This window comes from Thamnophis sirtalis, unplaced genomic scaffold (genome assembly GCF_051295495.1).
Source record: "Thamnophis sirtalis isolate CommonGarterSnake01/CBP01778 unplaced genomic scaffold, rThaSir2_p1.2 scaffold_2, whole genome shotgun sequence".
Lineage (NCBI taxonomy): Eukaryota > Metazoa > Chordata > Lepidosauria > Squamata > Natricidae > Thamnophis > Thamnophis sirtalis.
This window is the reverse complement of record NW_028261382.1, coordinates 43,969,997-43,992,534: the sequence shown is the minus strand read 5'-3', so window position 1 is coordinate 43,992,534 and position 22,538 is coordinate 43,969,997. Positions and strand designations below refer to the sequence as shown.

The following is a 22,538-nucleotide window of genomic DNA, read 5'->3' as shown; positions in this document are numbered from 1 at the left end:
CGCAACTTTGTGGACTTCAACTCCCAGAATTCTCCGCTGGCTGGGGAATTCTGGGAGTTGAAGTCCAGACCTTTTTTAAAAAAAACAGTTCCTAAGGTTGAAAGAAAAAAACTTGCTTTTTTGGTGGGGGGGAGGGAGGGTTCCATCAATGCCACCTGCCCTAATATTTGTGAACCAAAGACCCTCAAGAATATTTGAAGGACATCCAGCTGTTTGGGCACCAAGCCCTTGTCCCCCTCTGGGGTGCAGTCAGCCAGATGGGGCTCGCCAAGGTGACCGATGGATTTTTTTAATGCTTGGAAACTTGTGTGCGGGCCTTGACAGCTGCTTGGTGGCTCCTGCTTCTTGCATTTGGGTTTTGAACTTGCAAAAAAAAAAAAGAGGCACCAATGAAGGGGGGTGGTTTTTTGCCCCCCCCCTGCATTGGATCCAGATTTTTAAGAAAAAAGACGGATGGGGGATGAGGGATTTGGAAAAGACTTACAGGTGATAGAAGGGGATGAATTAGGCAACCTTAAATCCTACGAAAAAGGGACGCAGTGGCTCAGGGGCAAAGATGCTGAGCTCGTCGAATCAGAAAGGTCGGCAGTTTGGCAGTTTCGAATCCAGTGGTGGGTTTCAATTTATTTTACTACTGATTCGCTCGTGCACGCTGGTTCAGCGCTTCTGTGCTGGCGGATGGAGCCTCTCGCCGCTGCCATTACCAATTTGCCTGATTTGGGGCGAACCAGCATAAACCCACCTCTGTTCGAATCCCCAGCGCCGTGTAACGGAGTGAGCTCCCGTGACATGTCCCAGCTTCTGCAACCTAGCAGTTGCAGAGCACGTTAAAAAAAAAAAAATGCAAGTGGAAAAATAGAAATTTGGAAGTTTGGGCTGCTTCTCCGGAGAGGAAATGTCATTGCGTCCCTCCAAAAAAGACTTTTTTCCCTTTCCATTTCCCCGTTCTCATCAGCCGGGACCTACAGCTCGTTCCTTTGTCGCCTTCTCGTGTTCGAGAATAAAACCGGCCATAAAACCAGACGAATTTACTGGTCTTAATTTGATCGGCTACATAAACTCCCTAATATAAACTACAAGGGCATCAAGAGCTGCGTTCAAAGCGTTAAAGCGACAGGACCTCTTTAAGCCAGTTGTGAGACCCAGACCTAAATTCCACTACCGGTTCGGCCGCAGCGGGCCGAACCGAAAGCAAGTCCTTGACTTACATCCTGTTCAAAGGTCTCTACCTGTCTAAAAAATCCCCATCACACTAACTTGAAGTCCAGCCGTGGGGGTAAATGGAGAAGTTGGGCTTCTCCGGGTGGCCTCGAAAGTCCCCAACTAATTCTAGGAACTTACAAGTGTCCAGAAGAGTTGCTGACCTTTTGTGGGTCGAGGGAGGGACGAGCTTTGATTAAACTCCCAATACACACACACAAATACACACACACACACACCCAAAGGAAGCATTTGTGCTGCATGAGCAGCCTTGAAAGGTGTTTGGGGGTCTTCCAGAGGTCGAGCGCCGCCCAGGGCGAGCAGCAAGAGAGCAGGCAGGGATGCAGGTTCCAATTACGCCTATTGTCTTGCGAGGTGCGCGGGTTGTGTGTGCGTTTACCGAATCAGCGCCCTTTTGTTTCCAGCTGCCTCTGAAAGAGCAGCGAAAACGGAGAGTCTCCCTGTCAAAAGACGATACGAGCGGGCAAAATAAAATTAAGAAAATAAAAATTCTTGCCTCGAATGCTTGGCAGGTGTGTGTGTGTGTGTGTGTGTGTGTGTGTGTGTATACGTACGCGCGCCTGGAACTCTGGTTGAATTCAATTTTTAATTTTGGCTGTATTCGTTCAGGGAAAAGGGCTGGGTGTTTGCATCATGCCAAGCCATGGATTAAGGTATTTATTTATTTGCAAGGGACGTGGTGGCTCAGGGGCTAAGACGCTGAGCTTGTCAATCAGAAAGGTCGGCAGTTTGGCGGTTTGAATCCCCAGCGCCTTGTAACGGAGTGAGCTCCCGTGACTCGTCCCAGCTTCTGCCAAACCTAGCAGTTAGAAAGCACGTAAAAAATGCAAGTAGAAAAATGGGGACCACCTTTGGTGGGAAGGGAAGAGCGTTCCGTGCACCTTCGGCATTGAGTCATGCCGGCCACATGACCACGGAGACGTCTTCGGACATCGCTGGCTCTCGGCTTTGAAATGGAGATGAGCAGCGCCCCCTAGAGTCGGGAATGACTGGCACATCTGTATTTACCTTAATAAATACGATTAAAATCAACTTAGCTCAAACGAGGAGGGCAGGATATGATGAGAGGGTGAGAGGGTGGGGTCTTTTGTTAATCAACCACACTCAACATGAAGCTACTTCCTTGGCACCCCATGTCAGTGGGCAGAGCCAGGACTTTAAGCTCTCGCAGAGGGTTGGAGCTGGCCTCATTTAATCATGGCTCCCTGAAGTGAGATTGGCTTATCTCACATCTCAGGGTCTGGCTTCCCACAACTACAGGGTGCCTTAGCATGATGTGTGAACCCAGCTAGAGCAGGGGCCCCCAACCCCCACTGGGCGCAGCCCACTACAAGACCTCGACCAGTTTAGAACCGAGGCAGACGAGCAGTGGGTGAGCGCATGAACAACCTCATTGCTGCGACTGGCACGTGTGTACTGCCAGCCGCTCATGTAAATGGACTTGGGAGCACGATGGGCACGTATGCCCCAGCGCTCGCACAGGCCCATCCCTCCTCTCTCTCTCTCCCTGCCGGTCCACAAAGCCAGAAAGATTGTGTCAGGGTTCCAAAAAACACCCAGCGGAATAAAACTCCGAGGCTTGATCTTCCTCAAAGTTCCAATTTATTAGAGATGTCATGCTGGCACATCTGGGAAAACCCGAATACGAAAGCTTCCCGGTTTTCCCCACCCAGTTGAAAGTTCAAAATCCTGCCCCCCCACACCCACACAGTTCATCCCATGGTCCAATCTCCCACTGCCACGAAGGCACGATTCCACCCATCCAGTTCCTGCCAGGTACAGAGACAAAGATGACCTTGACTTTTCTAAGAAGAATGTTGTTATGGCTACATATCACCCAACTCCGTATAGTCCTCCTGCCTCCCTTTCCACAATAGAAAGTAGACAGTAGAAAGTGCGGCAGGCCTGAAGTCCAAGAGGAAAATGGCTTGCAGGCCTGACAGATTGGGGAACTCTTGAGCTAGAGGATTCAGGTGCTCAGTTGGACAAGGGAAGACAACTGTTGGGGATCCTTGTTCTCCATCTCCCCCGAGATCTCCCAAAGACGATCTAGGCTAAACGTAGAAACTTGACTATTCCCGCAGGTCCAAAAGGCTTCACCCTGGGACGGCCAAAGTCACCGGGCGCCATGGCGACGGCGTCACCAACAGCCGCCGTGGTGACCGCCACCGTGGTGACCACGGCGGCCGCCATGGACTTGCGCGACTGGATCTTCCTCTGCTACAGGGCTGGTGGCCTTTTTGAGCGAGGTGATCGACAGCACGACCTGCCCGTCGTCTGCCGGTGCGACAACGGTTTCATCTACTGCAACGACCGGGGTCTCACCTCCATCCCGGCTGACATCCCGGACGATGCCACCACCCTCTATCTGCAGAATAACCAGATCAATAACGCGGGCATCCCTTCTAGTTTGAAGAAGAAACTCAACGTTCAGGTGAGACGACGAGGGGGGACGAAATGGAGAAGGAGGTTGGGGGGGGCAATCATGATTCAGTTTCTGAGAGGGCCCTGGTGCTCTCGGAGCTTGGTGGTCTTTTCTTGAAGATGTTCGTGAGCCAACTAGGTAACCTGATCAGTGCTAGGTGGGAGTGGGGTTAATGGACAGAGGAGGAGGAGAAGGGAAGGAGGAGAAGGAAAAGAAGGGATGGAGGAGGGAAGGGATGGAGGAGGAGAAGGGATGGGGAGGAGGAAGAGAAGAGGGGATGGAGGAGGAGGAAGAGAAGAAGGGATGGAGGAGGAGAAGGGATGGAGATGATGGAGGAGGAAGAGGAGAAGGGATGGAGGAGAAGAAGAAGGGATGGAGGAGGAGAAAGAGGAGGATGGAGGAGGGGAAAGAGAAGAAGGGATGGAGGAGGACGGATGGAGAGGAGGAGAAGGAGGAGGAAAAGAAGAAGGGGATGGGGGAGGGAATGGAGATGATGGAGGAGGAGAGACACTTCTTGGTGCTCTCTGAGCTTGGTTGTTTGCTTACAGATGTTTCATGAGCCAACTAGGTAACCACATCAGTGCTAGATGGGAGTGGGGTTAATGGACAGGAGGAGGAGGAGGAGGAGGAAGAGGAGGAGGAGGAGGAGGAGGAGGAGGAGGAGGAGGAGGAGGAGGAGGAGGAGGAGGAGGAGGAGGAGGAGGGAGGAGAAGAAGAACTGTTGAGCTCCCCAGTGCTCCTGAGCTCGGTTGTTTTGCTTGCAGACATTTCATGGCCCAACTAGGTAATATCATCAGGGCTGAATGGAGTGGGGTTGTTTACTGTTAGCTAGATATTTCATTGGGGTGTGTTAATCTCACGAGCAGAGACTAACACCAAGATTAACACTGGACCAACAACCAGGAATCAGATCTCAAGAGTGGAGAGACAAAACGCTAGAGTCCTTCCGCTCTGTCCTTCCACAAATTTCACTTCTAAAAACAAGGTTAGCTTTGTGCGGTCTAGAACCCTGCTTATTTCTAGCTCAGGAACACTACAGTCAAGTGTTCTAAATTGGGCACCCGGTATAATCTTCTCCCTCTCCGCCATGCTGACTGTCCGATCCCTCTGATTCCCCGCAGGTCATCTACCTCTACGAAAATGATCTGGACGAGTTCCCCATCAACCTGCCCCGCTCGTTGAAGGAGCTGCACCTGCAGGACAACAACGTGCGGACTATCGCCCGGGACTCCCTGGCCAGGATCCCTCTGCTGGAGAAGCTGCACTTGGACGACAATTCGGTCTCCACCGTCAGCATCGAAGACGACGCCTTCGCCGACAGCACCCGCCTCAAGCTGCTCTTCCTCTCCCGCAACCACCTCAGCAGCATCCCTTCCGGGCTGCCGCGCACTCTGGAGGAACTCCGCTTGGACGACAACCGCATCTCCACCATTCCCCTCCACGCCTTCAAGGGCCTCAACAGCTTGCGGCGCTTGGTGCTGGACGGCAACCTGCTCGCCAACCAGCGCATCGCGGACGACACGTTCAGCCGCCTGCAGAACCTGAGCGAGCTCTCGCTGGTGCGCAACTCCCTGGCGGCCCCGCCGCTCAACCTGCCCAGCGCCCACTTGCAGAAGCTGTACCTGCAGGACAACGCCATCAGCCACATCCCGTACAACACCCTTTCCAAGATGAGGGAGCTGGAGAAGCTGGACCTGTCCAACAACAACCTGACCACCCTGCCCAAGGGTCTCTTTGACGATCTGGACAGCCTCTCCCAGCTCCTGCTGAGGAACAACCCATGGTCCTGCAGCTGTAACCTCATGTGGCTGAGGGACTGGGTCAAGGCCCGAGCAGCGGTGGTCAACGTCAGAGGACTGATGTGCCAAGGGCCTGACCGGGTCAGAGGGATGGCCATCAAAGACATCACCAACGAGATGGACGAGTGCTTTGAAGCCGGCCAGCAGAGCAATGCGGCGGCGGCGGCAGCCAAAACGACAGCCAGCAACGCTGCCGTCACCACCCCGCAGGGCTCCCTCTTCACCCTCAAAGCCAAACGGCCGGGCATCCAGTTGCCCGATTCCAACATCGACTATCCGATGGCCACTGGGTCGGGAGCCAAGACGCTGGTGCTGAACGTCAAGCCACTGACCGCCGACAGCATCCGCATCAGCTGGAAGGCATCCCTCCCAGCAGCGTCCTTCCGCCTCAGCTGGTTGCGCCTGGGCCACAGCCCGGCCGTCGGCTCCATCACCGAGACGCTGGTGCAAGGCGACAAGACCGAGTACCTCCTGACCGCCCTGGAGCCCAAGTCCACCTACATCATCTGCATGGTCACCATGGAGATGGGCAACACCTACATCCCCGACGAGAGCCCCGTGTGCGCCAAAGCCGAGACGGCCGACGTGTACAGTCCCACCACCACCCTCAACCACGAGCAAAACCTGGACCCCATGGCTGGGCTGCCCTTGGCGGGGATCATCGGCGGGGCGGTGGCCTTGGTTTTTCTCTTCCTGGTCATGGCCGCCATTTGCTGGTACGTCCACCGGACCGGGGAGCTGCTGACCCGCGAGCGAGGCAGCCGGAAGAAGGACGACTACATGGAGTCGGGCACCAAGAAAGACAACTCCATCTTGGAGATCCGAGGGCCCGGCTTGCAAATGATCCCCATCAACCCTCACCGGGCGAAGGAAGAGTACGTCATCCACACCATATTCCCTTCCAACGGAACCAGCCTTTACAAAAGTACCCACACAATTGGCTACGGCACAACTCGGGGATACAGAGAAGGGGGCATCCCAGATGTAGACTACGCCTATACATGATGCAGAGGTTTCCCCCCCCCCTTCCAGATGCATCGTGTCGCCTCCCCCGCCCCTGCGCCCACACTCCCCCGTTTTTACCCCTTCCCCAATCTCTCTCTCTCTCACACACACACACACACATACACAGATGCACACGCACACAGGTTTGAGCTTGGATCGGTTTTTCGGTTGGGTGGTTTCATTTTCATGTTATTATTATTATTATTATTATTATTTTTGCCGAGAAGGAAAAAAGAAAAAAGAAAAACGGCGAAACGCGGACTTATATTTTCCCGAGCGAAACCCGCTGGAACCGAAAGGGGAAGGGAAGGGAAGCGAATTTTACAAACCGACCTTCTTTTGTAGGGGAGAGGGGGAAGTAAAAAAAAAAAAAAAAAAATCCCACACAGCGTACACAAAAGCAAAGTTTTGAAAAGTAGATACGGAGGGGGACAAAAAAGACCTAATTTATATTTAATATGCCAGATTTAAAAACGAAAAGAAAAAAAAACCACGAAAAAAGGAGCGATCGGGAGGAAGAATCGTGAATGAACGTTCGGGTTTTATGGGGATTTGTGGTGGGTCTTTTATTTTTCCCCCTGCGAGGGGGGTAGAAGGGAAAAGGGGAAGAGTTGGAGGAAGGCAGAAATGACACTTGAGGATCAAAAACAGGGGGGGGGGAATGCTACCTGTTTATCTTTCTTCCTGTATAAATCTTCTATTTTGTTCAGGGGTTAGATTATAAAAAAAAAATAAGAAAAGAAAAGAGATGGCTAAACCATCAACTGTCCTAGAGGATGCGTGGGAAGATCATTCTTTATTTTTGCACCCCATAATTCTGCTTTCCTTAACAGGTTCTGGATTTATTGTGCAAAACCGAGAAACAATATACAGTTCGGGGGAGGTTCTCTGTCCCCCCTCCCCCTTTTCTTTGGGGGGGGGGGTTGTCCTGAAAAGTCGCTCTTTGTCACCCCTGGAGAATCTTCTCGCTGATGAGAGAATCTCTCCATCTTATCTCTTGGGACAGTCACTCCAGACGATCCCCTTCGTAGGGATAAACTCACCGTGTAGCTCTGGAGTTTTTAGCAAAAAAAGAAAAGAAAAGAAAAAGAAAGAAAGAAAGAAAGAAAGAAAGGAAGGTGAAGATGGGACAGTTCCAGCAGCGTCTTCCAACCAGCAAGATAATCAAACCTTCCATTGGGGGGGGGGGGCTCTGAATTTTCCCCAATGAATCTCAGGTTCACAGGTGAATGGTTTTTAAGATGTTAAGGGAGAGGAAGAGAAAGTATGGGGGTTTTTTTGTGGTCCATCAACTCAAAAAGACCAACCAGGTGGTTCTGGTTGCAGTTTCCCAGGATAGCTCAGAAGATCTGTCTCTCTCTTAACCTCAGTATTCGCTAACGTGGGGAGAATTTTTTTAAAAAAGGTCTTAATTATAGATCTAGGGATCCCCAGAGGGGCTGTGATATCCAGGCCACCTCAACGGCAAGCATCTGGTCTCTTCGATCCAACTTGGGACCCATTGAAGGACTTCCTGCCTTGGAGGTGCTCACGTTAGAAAGATGAGCTTCGAGCAAGGGGCAATCCAGTGGTGAAATTCATTTTTACTACCGGTTCTGTGGGCGTGGCTTGGTGGGTGTGGCAGGGGAAGGATACTGCAAAATCCCCATTCCCTCCCCTTTCCTGGGGGAAGGAAACTGCAAAATCTCCATTCCCTCCCCTTTCCTGGGGGAAAGTAACTGCAAAATCCCCTTTCCTGGGGGAAGGAAACTGCAAAATCCCCATTCCCTCCCCTTTCCTGGGGGAAGGAAACTGCAAAATCTCCATTCCCTCCCCTTTCCTGGGGGAAGGAAACTGCAAAATTCCCATTCCCTCCCCTTTCCTGGGAGAAGGAAACTGCAAAATCTCCATTCCCTCCCCTTTCCTGGGGGAAGGAAACTGCAAAATTCCCATTCCCTCCCCTTTCCTGGGGGAAGGATACTGCAAAATCTCCATTCCCTCCCCATTATTCCTGGAGGAAGGAAGCTGAAAAATCCCCATTCCCTCCCCTTTCCTAGGGGAAGGATACTGCAAAATCTCCATTCCCACCCCACTCCTGGGGGAAAGTAACTGCAAAATCCCCTTTCCTGGGGGAAGGAAACTGCAAAATCCCCATTCCCTCCCCATTATTCCTGGAGGAAGGAAGCTGAAAAATCCCCATTCCCTCCCCTTTCCTAGGGGAAGGATACTGCAAAATCTCCATTCCCACCCCACTCCTGGGGGAAAGTAACTGCAAAATCCCCTTTCCTGGGGGAAGGAAACTGCAAAATCCCCATTCCCTCCCCATTATTCCTGGAGGAAGGAAACTGAAAAATCTCCATTCCCTCCCCTTTCCTAGGGGAAGGATACTGCAAAATCTCCATTCCCACCCCACTCCTGGGGGAAAGTAACTGCAAAATCCCCATTCCTGGGGGAAGGATACTGCAAAATCCCCATTCCCACCCCACTCTGGGGCCAGCCAGAGGTGGTATTTGCCAGTTCTCCAAACTACTCAAAATTTCTTCTACCGGTTCTCCAGAACCTATCAGAACCTGCTGGATTTCACCCCTGGGGCAATCCACACGCGGCTGCCATCTTCTCAATTGTACCACCCCCAATTTGGACCTCTCGTGGGTGCATGGCAGGGGCTTGTTCTTCTCCAGAGCGAATCCAGAGGCTCAAAAAAAATAAATGCAGGATTTACTGTAGCAAAAAAACCCAGGAGGTTGAAAAGCCGGTTAGATGCAAAACAACTGGTTATCTTTGGGGAGGGGGGGGCGGATGGCTTTATAATGTGGTTGCAGGGAGGAGGATCGTGCTGAAATTATTGGGAGTTGAGAGCAATTGATTAGAGAACAATCTAAGATTCAGGGCCGCCCGTCAACGCTCAACGGAAGGGACCTTGGAGGTCTTCTCGGCCAATTTCCCCTGCTCAAGCAGGAAACCCTAGACCACTTCAGACAAAGTGGCCACTGAAGTAGGACAATGTGCTTGAATATAGGGCTCGACCTGTTGAGGTTTTGTGCACCGTTGACGGGCTGGCCTCCGAGAACGGGCCGCGCGCATGTGCCAGGTCCTTGAGTTTGGTCTTCCAGCGTTGCTGGGGAAGATTTTCAGTTGCCGGACAATGAAGAAGGGCGTGGAAAGCCAAGGCTGAAACTGGCCGATGGACTTCTGGTCTGAGTCACAAATATTGAAAATATTTCGCTTCTCATCCAAGAAACTTCTTCCGTTCTAAGCGGCTGGCGGGAAAACGGAAGGATGTATATTCTTTGCAGTCATCTCATCTTTGGTCGTTAGCTCTTAGCTCCCCGGGAGCTATCCACCGTCCTTTGGCGTGCGAATGACACGAGGACTGCAATCTTGGATGAGAAGACAAATGTTTTCAAAGGAGAAAACCCTCCAAGGAAGTTCAGTTGCCTTTTAGTAAAAGCACCTTTGGGACAAGCATGACCTGAATCAGGAGGGACGGTCTCCAAACTTGGCCACTTTAAGACTTAGAATAGAATAGAATAGAATACCAGAGTTGGAAGGGACCTTGGAGGCCTTCTAGTCCAACCCCCTGCTTAGGCAGGAAACCCTACACCACTTCAGACAAAGGGTTATCCAACATCTTCTTAAAAACATCCAGTGTTGGAGCATTCTCAACTTCTGGAGGCAAATTGTTCCACTGGTTAATTGTTCTGACTGTCAGGAAATTCCTCCTTAGTTCTAAGTTGCTTCTCTCCTTGATTAGTTTCCACCGGTTGCTTCTTGTGGACTACAACTCCCAGAATTCCTCTGGCTGGGGAATTCTGGGGATTGAAGTCCGCCCATCTTAAAGGGGGGGGGCAAGGTTTGAGAAATACTTCTCTGAAGACAGGTGTCCATGCGCTGCCTTCCTTGCCCAGCCAATGGTTTTGGTTCTCAAGATGGAAGCAGCACCCCAGAATAATGTGGGTGAAGAGGAAGGAATCCAGGGAGGTCCATTGGAAGACGAGAGGAGGCTGGGTTGGCGCACGCCTTGTTTTAAACAGTGAGGAAAACACACAAACAAGCTGGAGGGGGGAAAAAGGAGAAGAAATGGCTGCAGGCAAGCTAATATTTTTCCGCTAAACATCGCTTTGCATAATCAGGGCCTGGGACCCAAGGTGCTGCTCTCACCTCCTGCAAAGTGTAATTTTATTAAGTGCTTAACTCCCGTACCCAGCACTTCACAGACCGAGGTAATGTGAGCAGGCCCTGGGGAGCTGGCGTTTAGCACAAGACAAAGTCGAAATAAATTATTTTTAAAAACAACAACAACAACAACAACAACTCACAACCCATGCTCTCCTCCACCCCACCCCACCCCCCAAATAATGCCTCTCCTCATCATTAATTCAGGTGATTTGACGGGCGCCGGTATATGCCGGCAGCTCGGCTTGTAATGCTTGTAATGGCCTTGGGAAGGCCACACTTGGAATACGGCATCCAGTTTCGGTCGCCACGATGTAAAAAAGACATGGAGACTCTAGAAAGAGTGCAGAGAAGAGCAAGAAAGAGGATGAGGGGACTGGAGGCTAAAACATAGGAAGAACGGTTGCAGGAACTGGAGATGTCTAGTTTGATGAAAAGAAGGACTAGGGGAGACATGATAGCAGTCTTCCAATATCTCAGGGGTTACCACAAAGAAGAGGGAGTCAAGCTATTCTCCAAAGCACCTGAGGGTAGGACAAGAAGCAATGGGTGGAAACTAACCAAGGAGAGAAGCAACTTAGAACTAAGGAGAAACTTCCTGACAGTCAAAACAATCGATCAGTGGAACAGAAATTGCCTCCAAAAGTTGTGAATGCTCCAACACTGGAAGTCTTTGAGAAGATGTTGGCTATCCATTTGTCTGAAGTGGTGTAAGGTTTCCTGCCCTCGCAGGGGGTTGGGCTAGAAGACCTCCGAGGTCCCTTCCAACTCTCTTATTCTGTTCTAAGTTTGCATTTTAGAAGGAGGTTTTGATTTATTTTGCTTTGAAACAAAGCGAGAGAAAGAACCCTGGGGCACCCAGAGGAATGAAAATGTGCCTTTGTGCCCAATCTTTCAGGGATCCGTTGCATTAAGATCACGTTATTTATCAATCTTTCTTTTTTTAATCAGGACTACTGCTCCCAGCATCCTTGCTCATTGGCTAAGAGCTGGAGCCGAAATTGGGAGGGGGGAGGTCACAGGCCTGGATCAGGCAAAACATCCAATGGCTCCTTATTTCAGGACCTTAAATTGCTGAGCAAGATACCGGTGATCCTTAACTTACAACCATTCATTTAGTGGCCAAAGTTACAACAGCACTAAAACAAAAGAGTGACTTATGGCCGTTTCCCACACTTATGACCGTTGCGGCATCCTCCTGCCTGTCACGTGGATCAAAATTCAGACGCTTGGCAACCGGCTCATAGTTATGACGGTCGTCTGTGTGTGTGAGACGCCATCCCCTTTTGCGCCCTTCCGACAAGCAAAGTCAAATAGGGGAGGCCGGATTTGCTTAACAACTGTGTGACTAACTTAACTGCATTGATTCACTTAACAACCGGGGTAAGAAAGGTCGTAAAATGGGGGGAGAGGAAACTCGCCAAACAACTATCTTGCTTAGCGACAGGAACTTTGGGCTCTGTTGTGGTCCTAAGTCGAGAAGCAAAACTGAATTAGTGGTACCCAGCGGGGTTGAAAGGACCCAGAGGGGGAGGCAGGAAAGCCAAAGGAGGGAGAGAGAGAGGGTGAGTAGAATGGGAGGTGGGTGTCCTTATTAAAAGCCCCCTGCCTTTTTTTTTGCAATCTGAATATTTCCAAAATCCCCAGTAACGCTGGCTGACACTCACCAGTTTGCCCTGTCCGTCCCCATCAACGTGAGCAGCTATTTCGGGCTTCCTGCTGGCTTAGTTGGGGGGGGGGGTGTCTAGGGGGAAGAGCGTACAATGGGCTCTCTTTCCACCTGCTTGTCTAAGATAACATTTTTTGGGAAGAGACAAAGCTGGGAAACGCCTCCCGTTTCGCCCCCCCCCCACGCCTTCCATTCGGACTTCTGCGCCGGAGCAATTCGCTTCCCCGCTCTCTTCCACCTTCTTGGCCAGCACCCCAAACCCCTTCTTGAAAGGACGTTGAGGGTCTCATAGCTGTAAATTCACTCCCCCACCTTCCCTGCAATGTCACTCCACCCACGGACTGCACAGCCTTCTGTCCATCCATCATACTTTCCTCCACTATATATATATAGTGTGTTTGTGTGTGTGTGTGTGTGTGTGTGTGCAAACACACACACAAACACACACACACACACATATATATGTGTGTGTGTGTGTATGTATGTATGTATGTATGTATGTATGTATGTAATTAGTGTCACAACCCCCTGGTATGCCCAAATATGGGAGGAAGCTCACTGCTTCCATTCTCTGTCTATCGGCTCGTCACAAGAGACCATCCAGACAGAAACCCAATATTTTTACTACATATATATATATATGTAATCAAGTTTTTTATTTTATATTGTTTATACATATTGCTGCATGAATGGTATGATACCGGAGTATCATACATTTCAATACAAATAGTCATAGTATTATTATTTATAGTTATTCCATTTCATTTTCATTATTCCATATTATTTACCCATATCTTTTATTATCGCCCGTCAGTTCTCCTCCTTACTCTTTCACATATCTTAAGTATATTGATATACATATTCTATATTTCCCCTTTTGTTTCTATCTCTATTTTAACTTTTTAAGTTTTACTTTATTTCAACCCTCCGATCGCTATTATGTTCAAAGACGTGATAATAACATTTCTTTTCTGCTTCCCGTCTTCTGTCTCGTCTTTCTGCCTCCCGTCTTTTGTTATTCGTGTTTTCATTATTTAGCTCTTTGCATCTGTTTATATTAAAGTTCCATCCTTTCTTTCTTTCATTATTCAATATCTCAATGCACACACACACACACACACACACACACACACTATAATGCAATAATCCACTATATTCCAATAATGTGATCCCTGAATGGATGGTGACGAGCTAGGTTGTGATTGATGACTTGCCAATTAAATAATAATAATAATAATTTAGGTCAGCCCGGTTTGCGATCCTCCCAAGCGCCCTCTGACGGCCGGGGATTATGGAAACTAGACTCCAGTCCTGGAGGGCCACAGGTTGGGGAAAGTCCGTCCCAGCCTCCGATGTGCTTCAGTTCGTCCTTGGCAAGGGTCTTATCGGTACTCGACAGGCAGGCTAAAATGTCTTTGTTCAAATGGTGTTTCAAGTCCTGCGGCATCAGCCTTTAGCACAGGGTGGGTGGTCTGCTTGACAAATGGCCTTTATATATATATATATAAAACAAAATGCCACATTTGGCTTTTTCAGCACATCCTTCTTGGCAAGCAGGCCTCCATTCAGCTAACCTCCAGACGCGAAAGAGAATTCAGGAGCCTTTTGCAATGGTTAATTTCTTTTTTTGAGGCTCAGGAGGAGCACAAAGGTGGCATTTGCTGATCAGGGAAAAGCAGGAAGGGCCCATTCTTAAAATAGCAAGGGCTGCGACACACAGGACTAGAAACCTGTCTAGGAAAAGGGCGCAGAGATACATAGGAACGCTTCTGCGAGACTCCGATCCTTGCACGAAGCGTGGCAGGTAGCGGAATTCGGTCTTGCCGCCCTACAATGTTCCATTAGGATAGCTGAGTTTTAAATTGGCCAGGCGGGAGGGAGAGGTGTGTCCTTCCCACGGTGGGTGAACTACAGTTCCCAGCATCCCTCTCTCTAGGGGCCTTCCTTGCTGGATTTATTGGACGTGGTCACATCTGGATGGACACAAACTTCCCCTGAGCGTCTGGAACAGACTTCTAAGCCCAGCGTTTCTCAACCTTGGGGACTTTAAGATGGGTGGGCCAACGCTCAGAATTCCCCAGACACCATTGCTGGTTGTGGAATTCTGGGAGTTGAAGTCCAGACCTATTAGAAGCATACCAGCTGGGGAATTATGGGAGTTGAAGTCCGCTGATCTTAAAAAGTTTTGCAAAATTGAGAAACACTAGAGTCTGTCTTGTAGCACATATAACATGTTGTAGATCAACAACCCCCCCCCCCAATTTAGCCTGTGGTCATCTGGTTTGATTGAATAACCTCTCCCCATATTCATCGGGTTCAGAATGTCCAAGCCTCCCTTACTGTCCCCATAGCAGGGTCTTCCCCAGGACACTCCTGGATAATTGAGAAGGAGGAACTCAAAAGGTCAGGCTGATCTGTGTGACTCAGACCAGGGGTCCAGCTTGGTGCCTCTGAGGATGGAAACCATCTTCCGAGGGAGCAACCATGCCAGCAGCCAAAATGAGGGTTACAGGTATGGGGACCAGTGATAAGGAACAAGGAGATATGGTGGGGAAGCCAAGGTTGATGCGTTGCAGATCGTTGGCTCCCAGTTCAAAGCAAAGGGGACCATCGCGGCGTGGATGATATAATCTGCCAAGCCAAAGGCTGACCTTCCGTTGGGTGGGACCTCCATTCCCAGAGCTCCAGGGTCAGGTTGAGAAAAAAAGGAGAGGGGGAGGGGGAATGCTGAGGAACATCAACAGCTGGAGATGTTCTCCAATGCTACCTAGTTTTGTCCAGAATATCTGCACAGGACACTCCCGATTGCTGGTTTGCTGAATTCTGTCCACCCTTCTGGGAGGTTATTGGACGGTGGCCGAAACCAACTTCCCAGAAAGAGGACCACTCAAGGAATTCTCTGGATAGGGCCTCAACTCCAAAGGAGCAATCTCCACCTTAACATCTTCAGCTGTCTCCTCATCCACCCTAGACAACACAGTGAACGGCGCATACACAGCTCCTCCGTGGCACGTTCTGGCTGGTGAAAATCCAAGCCTTGCCCAACCTGAGGTTCCTTGAGTCATCTGAGACGGCAAGTCCCAGGTTGTCCAGAAGTCCTTCGTTTAGACCCACAGTTGAACCTTCGGAAGCCAAACGCAGGACGTTCCTCTCGAGATGCAGCAGGTTGCGACTTTCCCAGGTATCCGGTTCCCTCCTGATGGAATGAAACTGACGGGAGTCAAGGCAGGGGCCCGAACTTCCGGGAAACGGGAAAAAGAGGAACCGTCTTTCCCCCATCATCCCTGATTTGAGAACAGCTAAAGGTTTTTCGGCAAAAGGGTAGACTTGGCCCCAAGGAGCGGTGGGGAAGCGGCGATAATGAGAGACTGCTGTTGAAAAGGGAGAGGACATTGATGGCCACATGGGATTTAATCAAAAGGTGTTTTTTTTAAAAAAAATAGCCTTCTGAAAAACTGTCCGGGGTCACAGTGGCCAGCCTCATTTTTTTTTTAAAAAAAAGACAATTTGGGGAGGCAGAAGCCTCGTCCCCCGCTCACCACTGCCTCTCAGTCCACCTCTTCTTGCACCAGTCTCCATCTTGAACTCTCTACAGCCAAAACTAAGGGTGTTTATTTTATTTTGTTTTTATTTTGGAATCCTTCCCCCCCACCCTTCCTCTTTTCTTGACTTCAGAGAAACCAAAGTGCTCTCTTTGGCGCAACCTTTGGCCTCCTCCTCCTCCTCCTCCTCCTCCGTTTTAGGTGCCTTGAAAATTTTCAAATGTTTAAAAAATAATAATAATAATGAATGTCTCGCAAAATTCTCTTAGTCCTTTTTTTCCTCCCCTCCGTTTTTCATAGAAAAACAAAAAAAAAAGTACAAGTTTAAAAAATTAATTATTAAAAATAAAGAAACAAAAAAAAAAGCGAAGAGTTTTTTCTCATTTGGCCCGGGGGCGGGGGGAGAGGGAAGGAATAAAATGGGGAAAATGTTTAATTTCGATAGCCAGCTTCACGATAAGACTAGGCACAAACTCAGGTGGGGGTTTTTGGAGTGGGAATTGTAAGCGCCCCAATTTTGCTAGATTCACCCGTCATTATTTTAGACAGGGATCACATTAAAACAGCCCATCCGTCAAGATTTGTTATGTAAGCCATGATTGGTTGGGATGACACAATACACTAAGCCACAAACTTGAATCCGTAAATCACAGTGCCTTCGTTTCCTGCCTAAGCAGGGGGTTGGACTAGAAGACCTCCAAGATCCCTTCCAACTCTGTTATTCTATTCTATTCCTTATTCTATTCCATTCTCTATTCTATTCTCTATTCTATTCCTTATCCTATCCTATCCTATTCTATACTCTACACACTCTACTCTACACTCAGTGGTGGGATTCAGCCAGTTCGCACCTATTCGGGAAAACAGGTTGTTAACTTTCTAAGCAGTTCGGAGAACCGTTGTTGGAAGAAATTTTATTTTGTTTTTTTCCACTTTACAAGGCTAATCCTGTAAGGAAGGCAGGAAGGAAACATTCTGGTGTTGTTTCTAGACTAATTTTTATTGCCTTGCTTACAGAAACTGCCTCTCCGGTTAACCCTTATTGCATTCTAACAGCTAAGACGAAGCGCCCATTGACGTGAGTGACGTTGAGTTGGCCACGCCCACCCGGTCACATGACCATCGAGCCCCGCCTACTCCGCTGGTCATTAGGGCAGAGAACCGGTTGTTAAATTATTTGAATCCCACCACTGTCTACACTCTATTCTATTTTCTCTTCTCTTCACGTCTCTTTTTTTTCTATTCTATTTTATACTATACTATTCTATACTTCTATATTTTAAACCAGGTGTTGCTCAATCTTGACCATTTTGGTCTGTGTGGACTTTAAATTCCCAGAATTCCACTAGTAGCTTCACCATTGATAAGTATTCTGGAGATGGAAGTCCACGCACCTGGAAATGGCCAAGATTGGGAAATGCTGATTTAAGGCATGGTTTACTAACCATGAATGATTAAAAGTTGGTTGACTGCATTAACGCAACATATTGCACAATAAACGTTGGAACCACAATACCTGGGTACGATACCATTATTTAACCATGGCTGAGTAAATGCACACATAATATGCTAGATTGAACTGGGTTGACCCTTCTGGGCATCTTAACTGAAATGGTGAAGTATGATTCCTAACCAGCATTGTACAGGAGTGGCCAGAATTGTGGAAACCTTTTTGAGAAAAGTGTACAGTATTTTTGAGGTTTGATGGCTAATAACACTTTTTTTTTAGAGTAGTACAATATAATTATATATCAATGGAAAGATAATTTAATCAAGAATGTGATGCAATAACTTTTATGAAGGATCTGCTATTAGAATAACAGTTATAAAGAAGAACAGTGAAACGGGTAAAAAAAAAACCAAGATATACATAAATGATCACCATAGAAGAAATGAGATATACAAACATTATCACCATGTCAGTTAATGCTTAGTTGGTTAACCTTTAGAATGAATTTTGGCATTACAACATCTTCCCATGGAGTGAACCAAGTCTTTTAATTCTGCAGCTGTTATAATCTGAAGAAAATGAAGGAAATCTTCCGAGATCAACCTTAGCGCATTGTGCTTTCTTTTTTCTGGTTATTTGGCTATAACTTTTCACAGAATACAGATAATCGAACCAGCTTTATGGCATTACATTTTTTTTTTTTATTTATTTATTTATAGGCCGCCCTTTTCCCTGAGGGGACTCAGGGCGGCTTACAATTTGTGGGGAGGGGAATACAAGACAAGACATGAGACAATGCATAAGTAAAAATAGAACACAACATTCATTCATCATTCGGGAGGGGACGGATTATAATCTTTAACCCCAGGCCTGACGGGATAGCCAGGCCTTGAGGGCTGTGCGGAAGGTCTGGACGGTGGTGAGGGTGCGAATCTCCACGGGGAGATCGTTCCAAAGGGTCGGAGCTACTACTGAAAAGGCTCTCCTCCGCGTAGTTGCCAGTCGACACTGACTGGCGGATGGAACTCGGAGGAGGCCTAATCTGTGTGATCTAATAGGTCGTAGGGAGGTAATTGGCAGGAGGCGGTCTCTCAAGTACTCAATTTAATTCTTGATTAAATTATCTTTCCATCAATATATAATTTTAGGGTACTATTCCAAAACAAAGTGGTGTTATTAGCCATCAAACCTCAAAAATACACTTTTCCCCAAAAGGTTCCCACAATTTTGGGCACTAATGTACAACGATTGCTTGTTTTAACAGATTCATGTAGAAATATAGATCCTTGCAGAGGGAAATCTAGCATGTCAACAAGAACCAGAACAAAATTCTACCCTGGTCCTTTTCCGTCTCTCTTTAAACTCCGACCTTAGTTACTGACAAGCCTCATGCTTCGATTATTTTCTTTTCATTTGGACTGTTTTCAGGACGTTGGACAGCTGAATTATTCTTATTCTTATTATTATTTTAAATGTGACAGAGGGAAGATTGGAACCAGGATCTCCAGTCATCGGGCCCCCGGAGGAGACAAAACTCGACTTCTCCAGCCTGCCTCTTGGACTGTAATAACCCCCGGGGGGAAATTATTTTCTGTCACTTTGTAATGGTGGGTTTCTGCTAAATTTAACATAAAACTCAGAGTTCATTACTTCGGCATTAGACGGGCTCCAGGATTTGCCCGCAGGTTAATGGATTTCTCCTGGGGATGGAAAGTGCCATTTTTCAGCGGGAAGCGACGGCAAGCGGGGTAAAGGGTGATGCCACTCCTGGGGAGATGGAGGTCTTTGGGAGGGAGGGGCTCTGGGGCTCTCAGCCTGCTAAGGAGGCCGGTTGCGGTGAAGGCACTAAGCCAACAAGAAGACAACAGCAAAACAAAAATCGTTCGTATCCCCTGGAGAATGTTAAGGCTTTCTTTAAAAAAAAAAAAAAAATCTCCATGCTCTACAAGCTGCTTGTATTCTGGTTTATGGAAAGCATGATGGCATTGCCTTATATTTAAACAATACACAACCATTAATTGGAAAAAGACGCAGAAGGAAAAGGGAAATTCAGATTGACACGCAAACGGACTGGATTAAAAACTAGGTCTTTGGCGGGCTCCTAAAACATACAGCTGCCTCTCAGATTTCTAGCCCAAAATTTAGAACAGAACAGAACATAATAACAGAGTTGGAAGGGACATTGGAGGTTCTCTAGTCCAGCCCCCTGCTTAGGCAGGAAACTTTACACCACTTCAGACAAATGGTTATCCAACATCGTCTTAAAAACCTCCAATGTTGGTGCATTCACAACTTCTGGAGGCAAGTCGTTCCACTGGTTAATTGTCCTCACTTTCAGGAAATTTCTCCTTAGTTCCAGCTTGCTTCTCTCCTTGATTAGTTTCCATTCTTGCCCTGCCTTCGGGTGCTTTGGAGAACAGCTTGACTCCCTCTTCTTTGGGGCAGCCCCTGAGATATTGGAAGACTGCTATCATGTCTCCCCTGGTCTTTCTTTTCATCAAACTAGACCTACCCAGTTCCTGCAACTTGCAGAGTTCCCCCCTCCCTCATAAAAACCAGCCAGAGTTAACTATCAAGTAACCTGGATCAGTTTCAACACACCACAGTAAGTCCAGATCTGAAATGACCCTTCTAGTTTCCTGTGCTTGAGGGTCCTACCATATCAAAAAAAACCACAATAATATAGGCACAACTTTTGAAGGGGTTGGGAGACCCCCCCCAATTTTTGGGAAGCAACCCCCTAGAGATTTGAGGTTACAGCTTGTATATCCGTGCCGGGGTTGATTGACACCCCAAACCGGAACAAATTTTGTGGCTGCTTAGAGCAATAGGAGAAGTTGGAGAATTTGGGTGAGTGGGAGCACAGAACCCTCCCTCCAACACCCCAAAATGAACACCGTATGTCCGTGCGCATAAAATAAGTTGAGGCTCTGAAACCAACGCCCATCTTTTTAATCCTCTGCTCCTGGGGGTGGGTGAGGGGAGAAGTGTGTTACAAAAATTATTCATCAAAGACAACCTGCCTCTCAGCGACTGTGTGTTATGCAACATCCAAGTTGGTGTGTTTGTCCACATGAACATACCACATGCAACAACGCAGCTCTTTAAGCCCAATGCAACACTGCAGCTTCTTTTAATGCCCAACGCAACAGTGCAGCTTCTTTTAATGCCCAATATAACGTTGCAGCTTCTTTTAATGCCCAATGCACCGTTGCAGCTTGTTCCAAAGCCTAGCGTAGCATTGCAGTTTAACACCAAGTGCTTCATTGCACCTTGTTTTCACACCAGGCCAAATCCTGGCCGACTTCCACCCCACCCCCCCAATCCATCAGGACCTCAGTCTCTCTCTTCTTCTGTTTTTTTTTTCTTTAAACCATTTTTTTTCCCCTTCGCTGGAGGGCATCCTGCCATTCGCTTTTTGTAAACGCTGCTTTTATTCTTCTCTAAGCCCCCATTTATTGACCTACATCAACTCTTCCCAGGGTTGAAGGGGGGGAAGAGATCGGGGAGCTGCCGCCTTCTTCTTTTTATTTTTTAAATCTTAAAAATAAAACCCAAGGACAGAAAAATTGGGGGGGAGGGAGGGAGGGAGGGAGGGGGAGAGATGGAGGGAGGGTGGAAGAAAGATGGATATTAATTTGGGAAAGAGGTCAAGAAGGGAAACGTACGGATTGGGGAGGAGGAGGGGGGCGTGCACCAGATTTAGAGAACAAAAAAAATAATAAAATAAAAACCGACCCCTTCCTGAGTTAGGTTTGGACTTTTGATTTAACAGGAGAAGGCAAAGGCAGTCGGGAGGCCTGGCTCTATTAATAACCCAGAGTGCCAGCGCGGAGAGAAGACAGGCTCATCACACACGGTGAGGCACAGCTGGAAAAAAAAGGATGCTTCTGGGCCTCCCACGGCCCCCAAATGGAGGGCAAGTGCATCTTCTTAACAGCCCTAATTCATGCTCTGCTCAGGGAGCGGAAAACGTCCCTAGTTAAACCAGTGGTACTAAAACATCCGACGGCCTGACCCAGATGGAGGCAGGAGGCCGCAGCGTCGGGGAGCAGGCGGCGAGGTGAGATGGGGGTCCTCTCTGGAATAGGGGGGGGGTCTCCTCCTCAACCTTGGGGCACTTGGAGAGGGGCGGGCTGCAACTCAACTAAGCCACTCTTTTCAGTGCCGTTGTAACAACGCTCACGAAATGAATTGCAAACCGAGGACTATGTACCAAAGAGAGACTAATTCAGGATTTGTGTTCACGTAGCATGCCGCTAATCCTGTTCTGTGGTCTGAAGCAGAATTTGCTGGATAGCACAGCTCTGCTGTTTAATCACAGCGGTAAAGCCATGTTATCGGATCTCTACGGCGGGAGGGGGAGCCCCCCGCCCCCCGCCTGTGTATTTCAACCGCTTCTGGTCTCCCCCTTTCTTTAAAAAAAAAATAATAATAATAAAAGAGGCCCAAATCCTGGCTTCCTTTCAGCCCCATGGCTGAAAATATGAAGCGCGGCGCACAGCCTGCAAACCCAGCTCTGACTCCAGGGGAGGACACCAGCCATATGTTGAGCATATGGCTGAGCATTCAGCACGGATCAAGGGTGAGGTTTTATGTGCCGCTCGGCCAGCGCTGAGCCAAATTGCCAAAAAGGTGACAGATTTTTTTTTTTTAATAGCAAAGTGTTTCTTAAAAGGGAGAGTGCATAATATATGGAGCTGTTTTGCTTTTAAAAAAAATAAAATAAAGTAACAATCCTAAAAGCACAAACATAGGAAACACAAAACGGACTAACCAGAACCAGAGATTTTCATCGTTTTAAATCAAGGGATCCTAATAAAGTAACACACTGTGGCATGTTTGGTGGGGGATTCTGGGGGTTGAAGTCCATGCATCTTAAAACATGGGGACTGAGGGATTCTGGGGGTTGAAGTCCACCCATCTTAAAGCATAGGGACTGAGGGATTCTGGGGGTTGAAGTCCACCCATCATAAAGCATAGGGACTGAGGGATTCTGGGGGTTGAAGTCCACCCATCATAAAGCATAGGGACTGAGGGATTCTGGGGGTTGAAGTCCTCCGATCTTAAAGCATGGGGACTGAGGGATTCTGGGAATTAAAGTCCACCCATCTTAAAGCATAGGGACTGAGGGATTCTGGGGGTTGAAGTCCACCCATCTTAAAGCATGGGGATTGAGGGATTCTGGGAATTAAAGTCCACCGATCTTAAAGCATGGTGACTGAGGGATTTTGGGGGTTGAAGTCCACCGATCTTAAAGCATGGTGACTGA

General features: G+C 48.2%; 2 protein-coding genes across 7 annotated transcripts in view; one reads left to right on the top strand and one right to left on the bottom strand.

Moving 5' to 3' along the window:
* MACROD1 (mono-ADP ribosylhydrolase 1) overlaps window positions 1-22,538 on the bottom strand; it is a 198,491-nt gene that overhangs the window by 152,372 nt on the left and 23,581 nt on the right. The gene's annotated exons all lie outside the window — the stretch shown is intronic.
* Window positions 3,312-7,491, top strand: FLRT1 (fibronectin leucine rich transmembrane protein 1). The gene is given in 4 exon segments (XM_014052889.2): window positions 3,312-3,445; window positions 3,447-3,492; window positions 3,495-3,655; window positions 4,768-7,491. Coding segments are annotated over 4 exon segments (1,986 nt in total). The 5' UTR covers window positions 3,312-3,349; the 3' UTR covers window positions 6,451-7,491.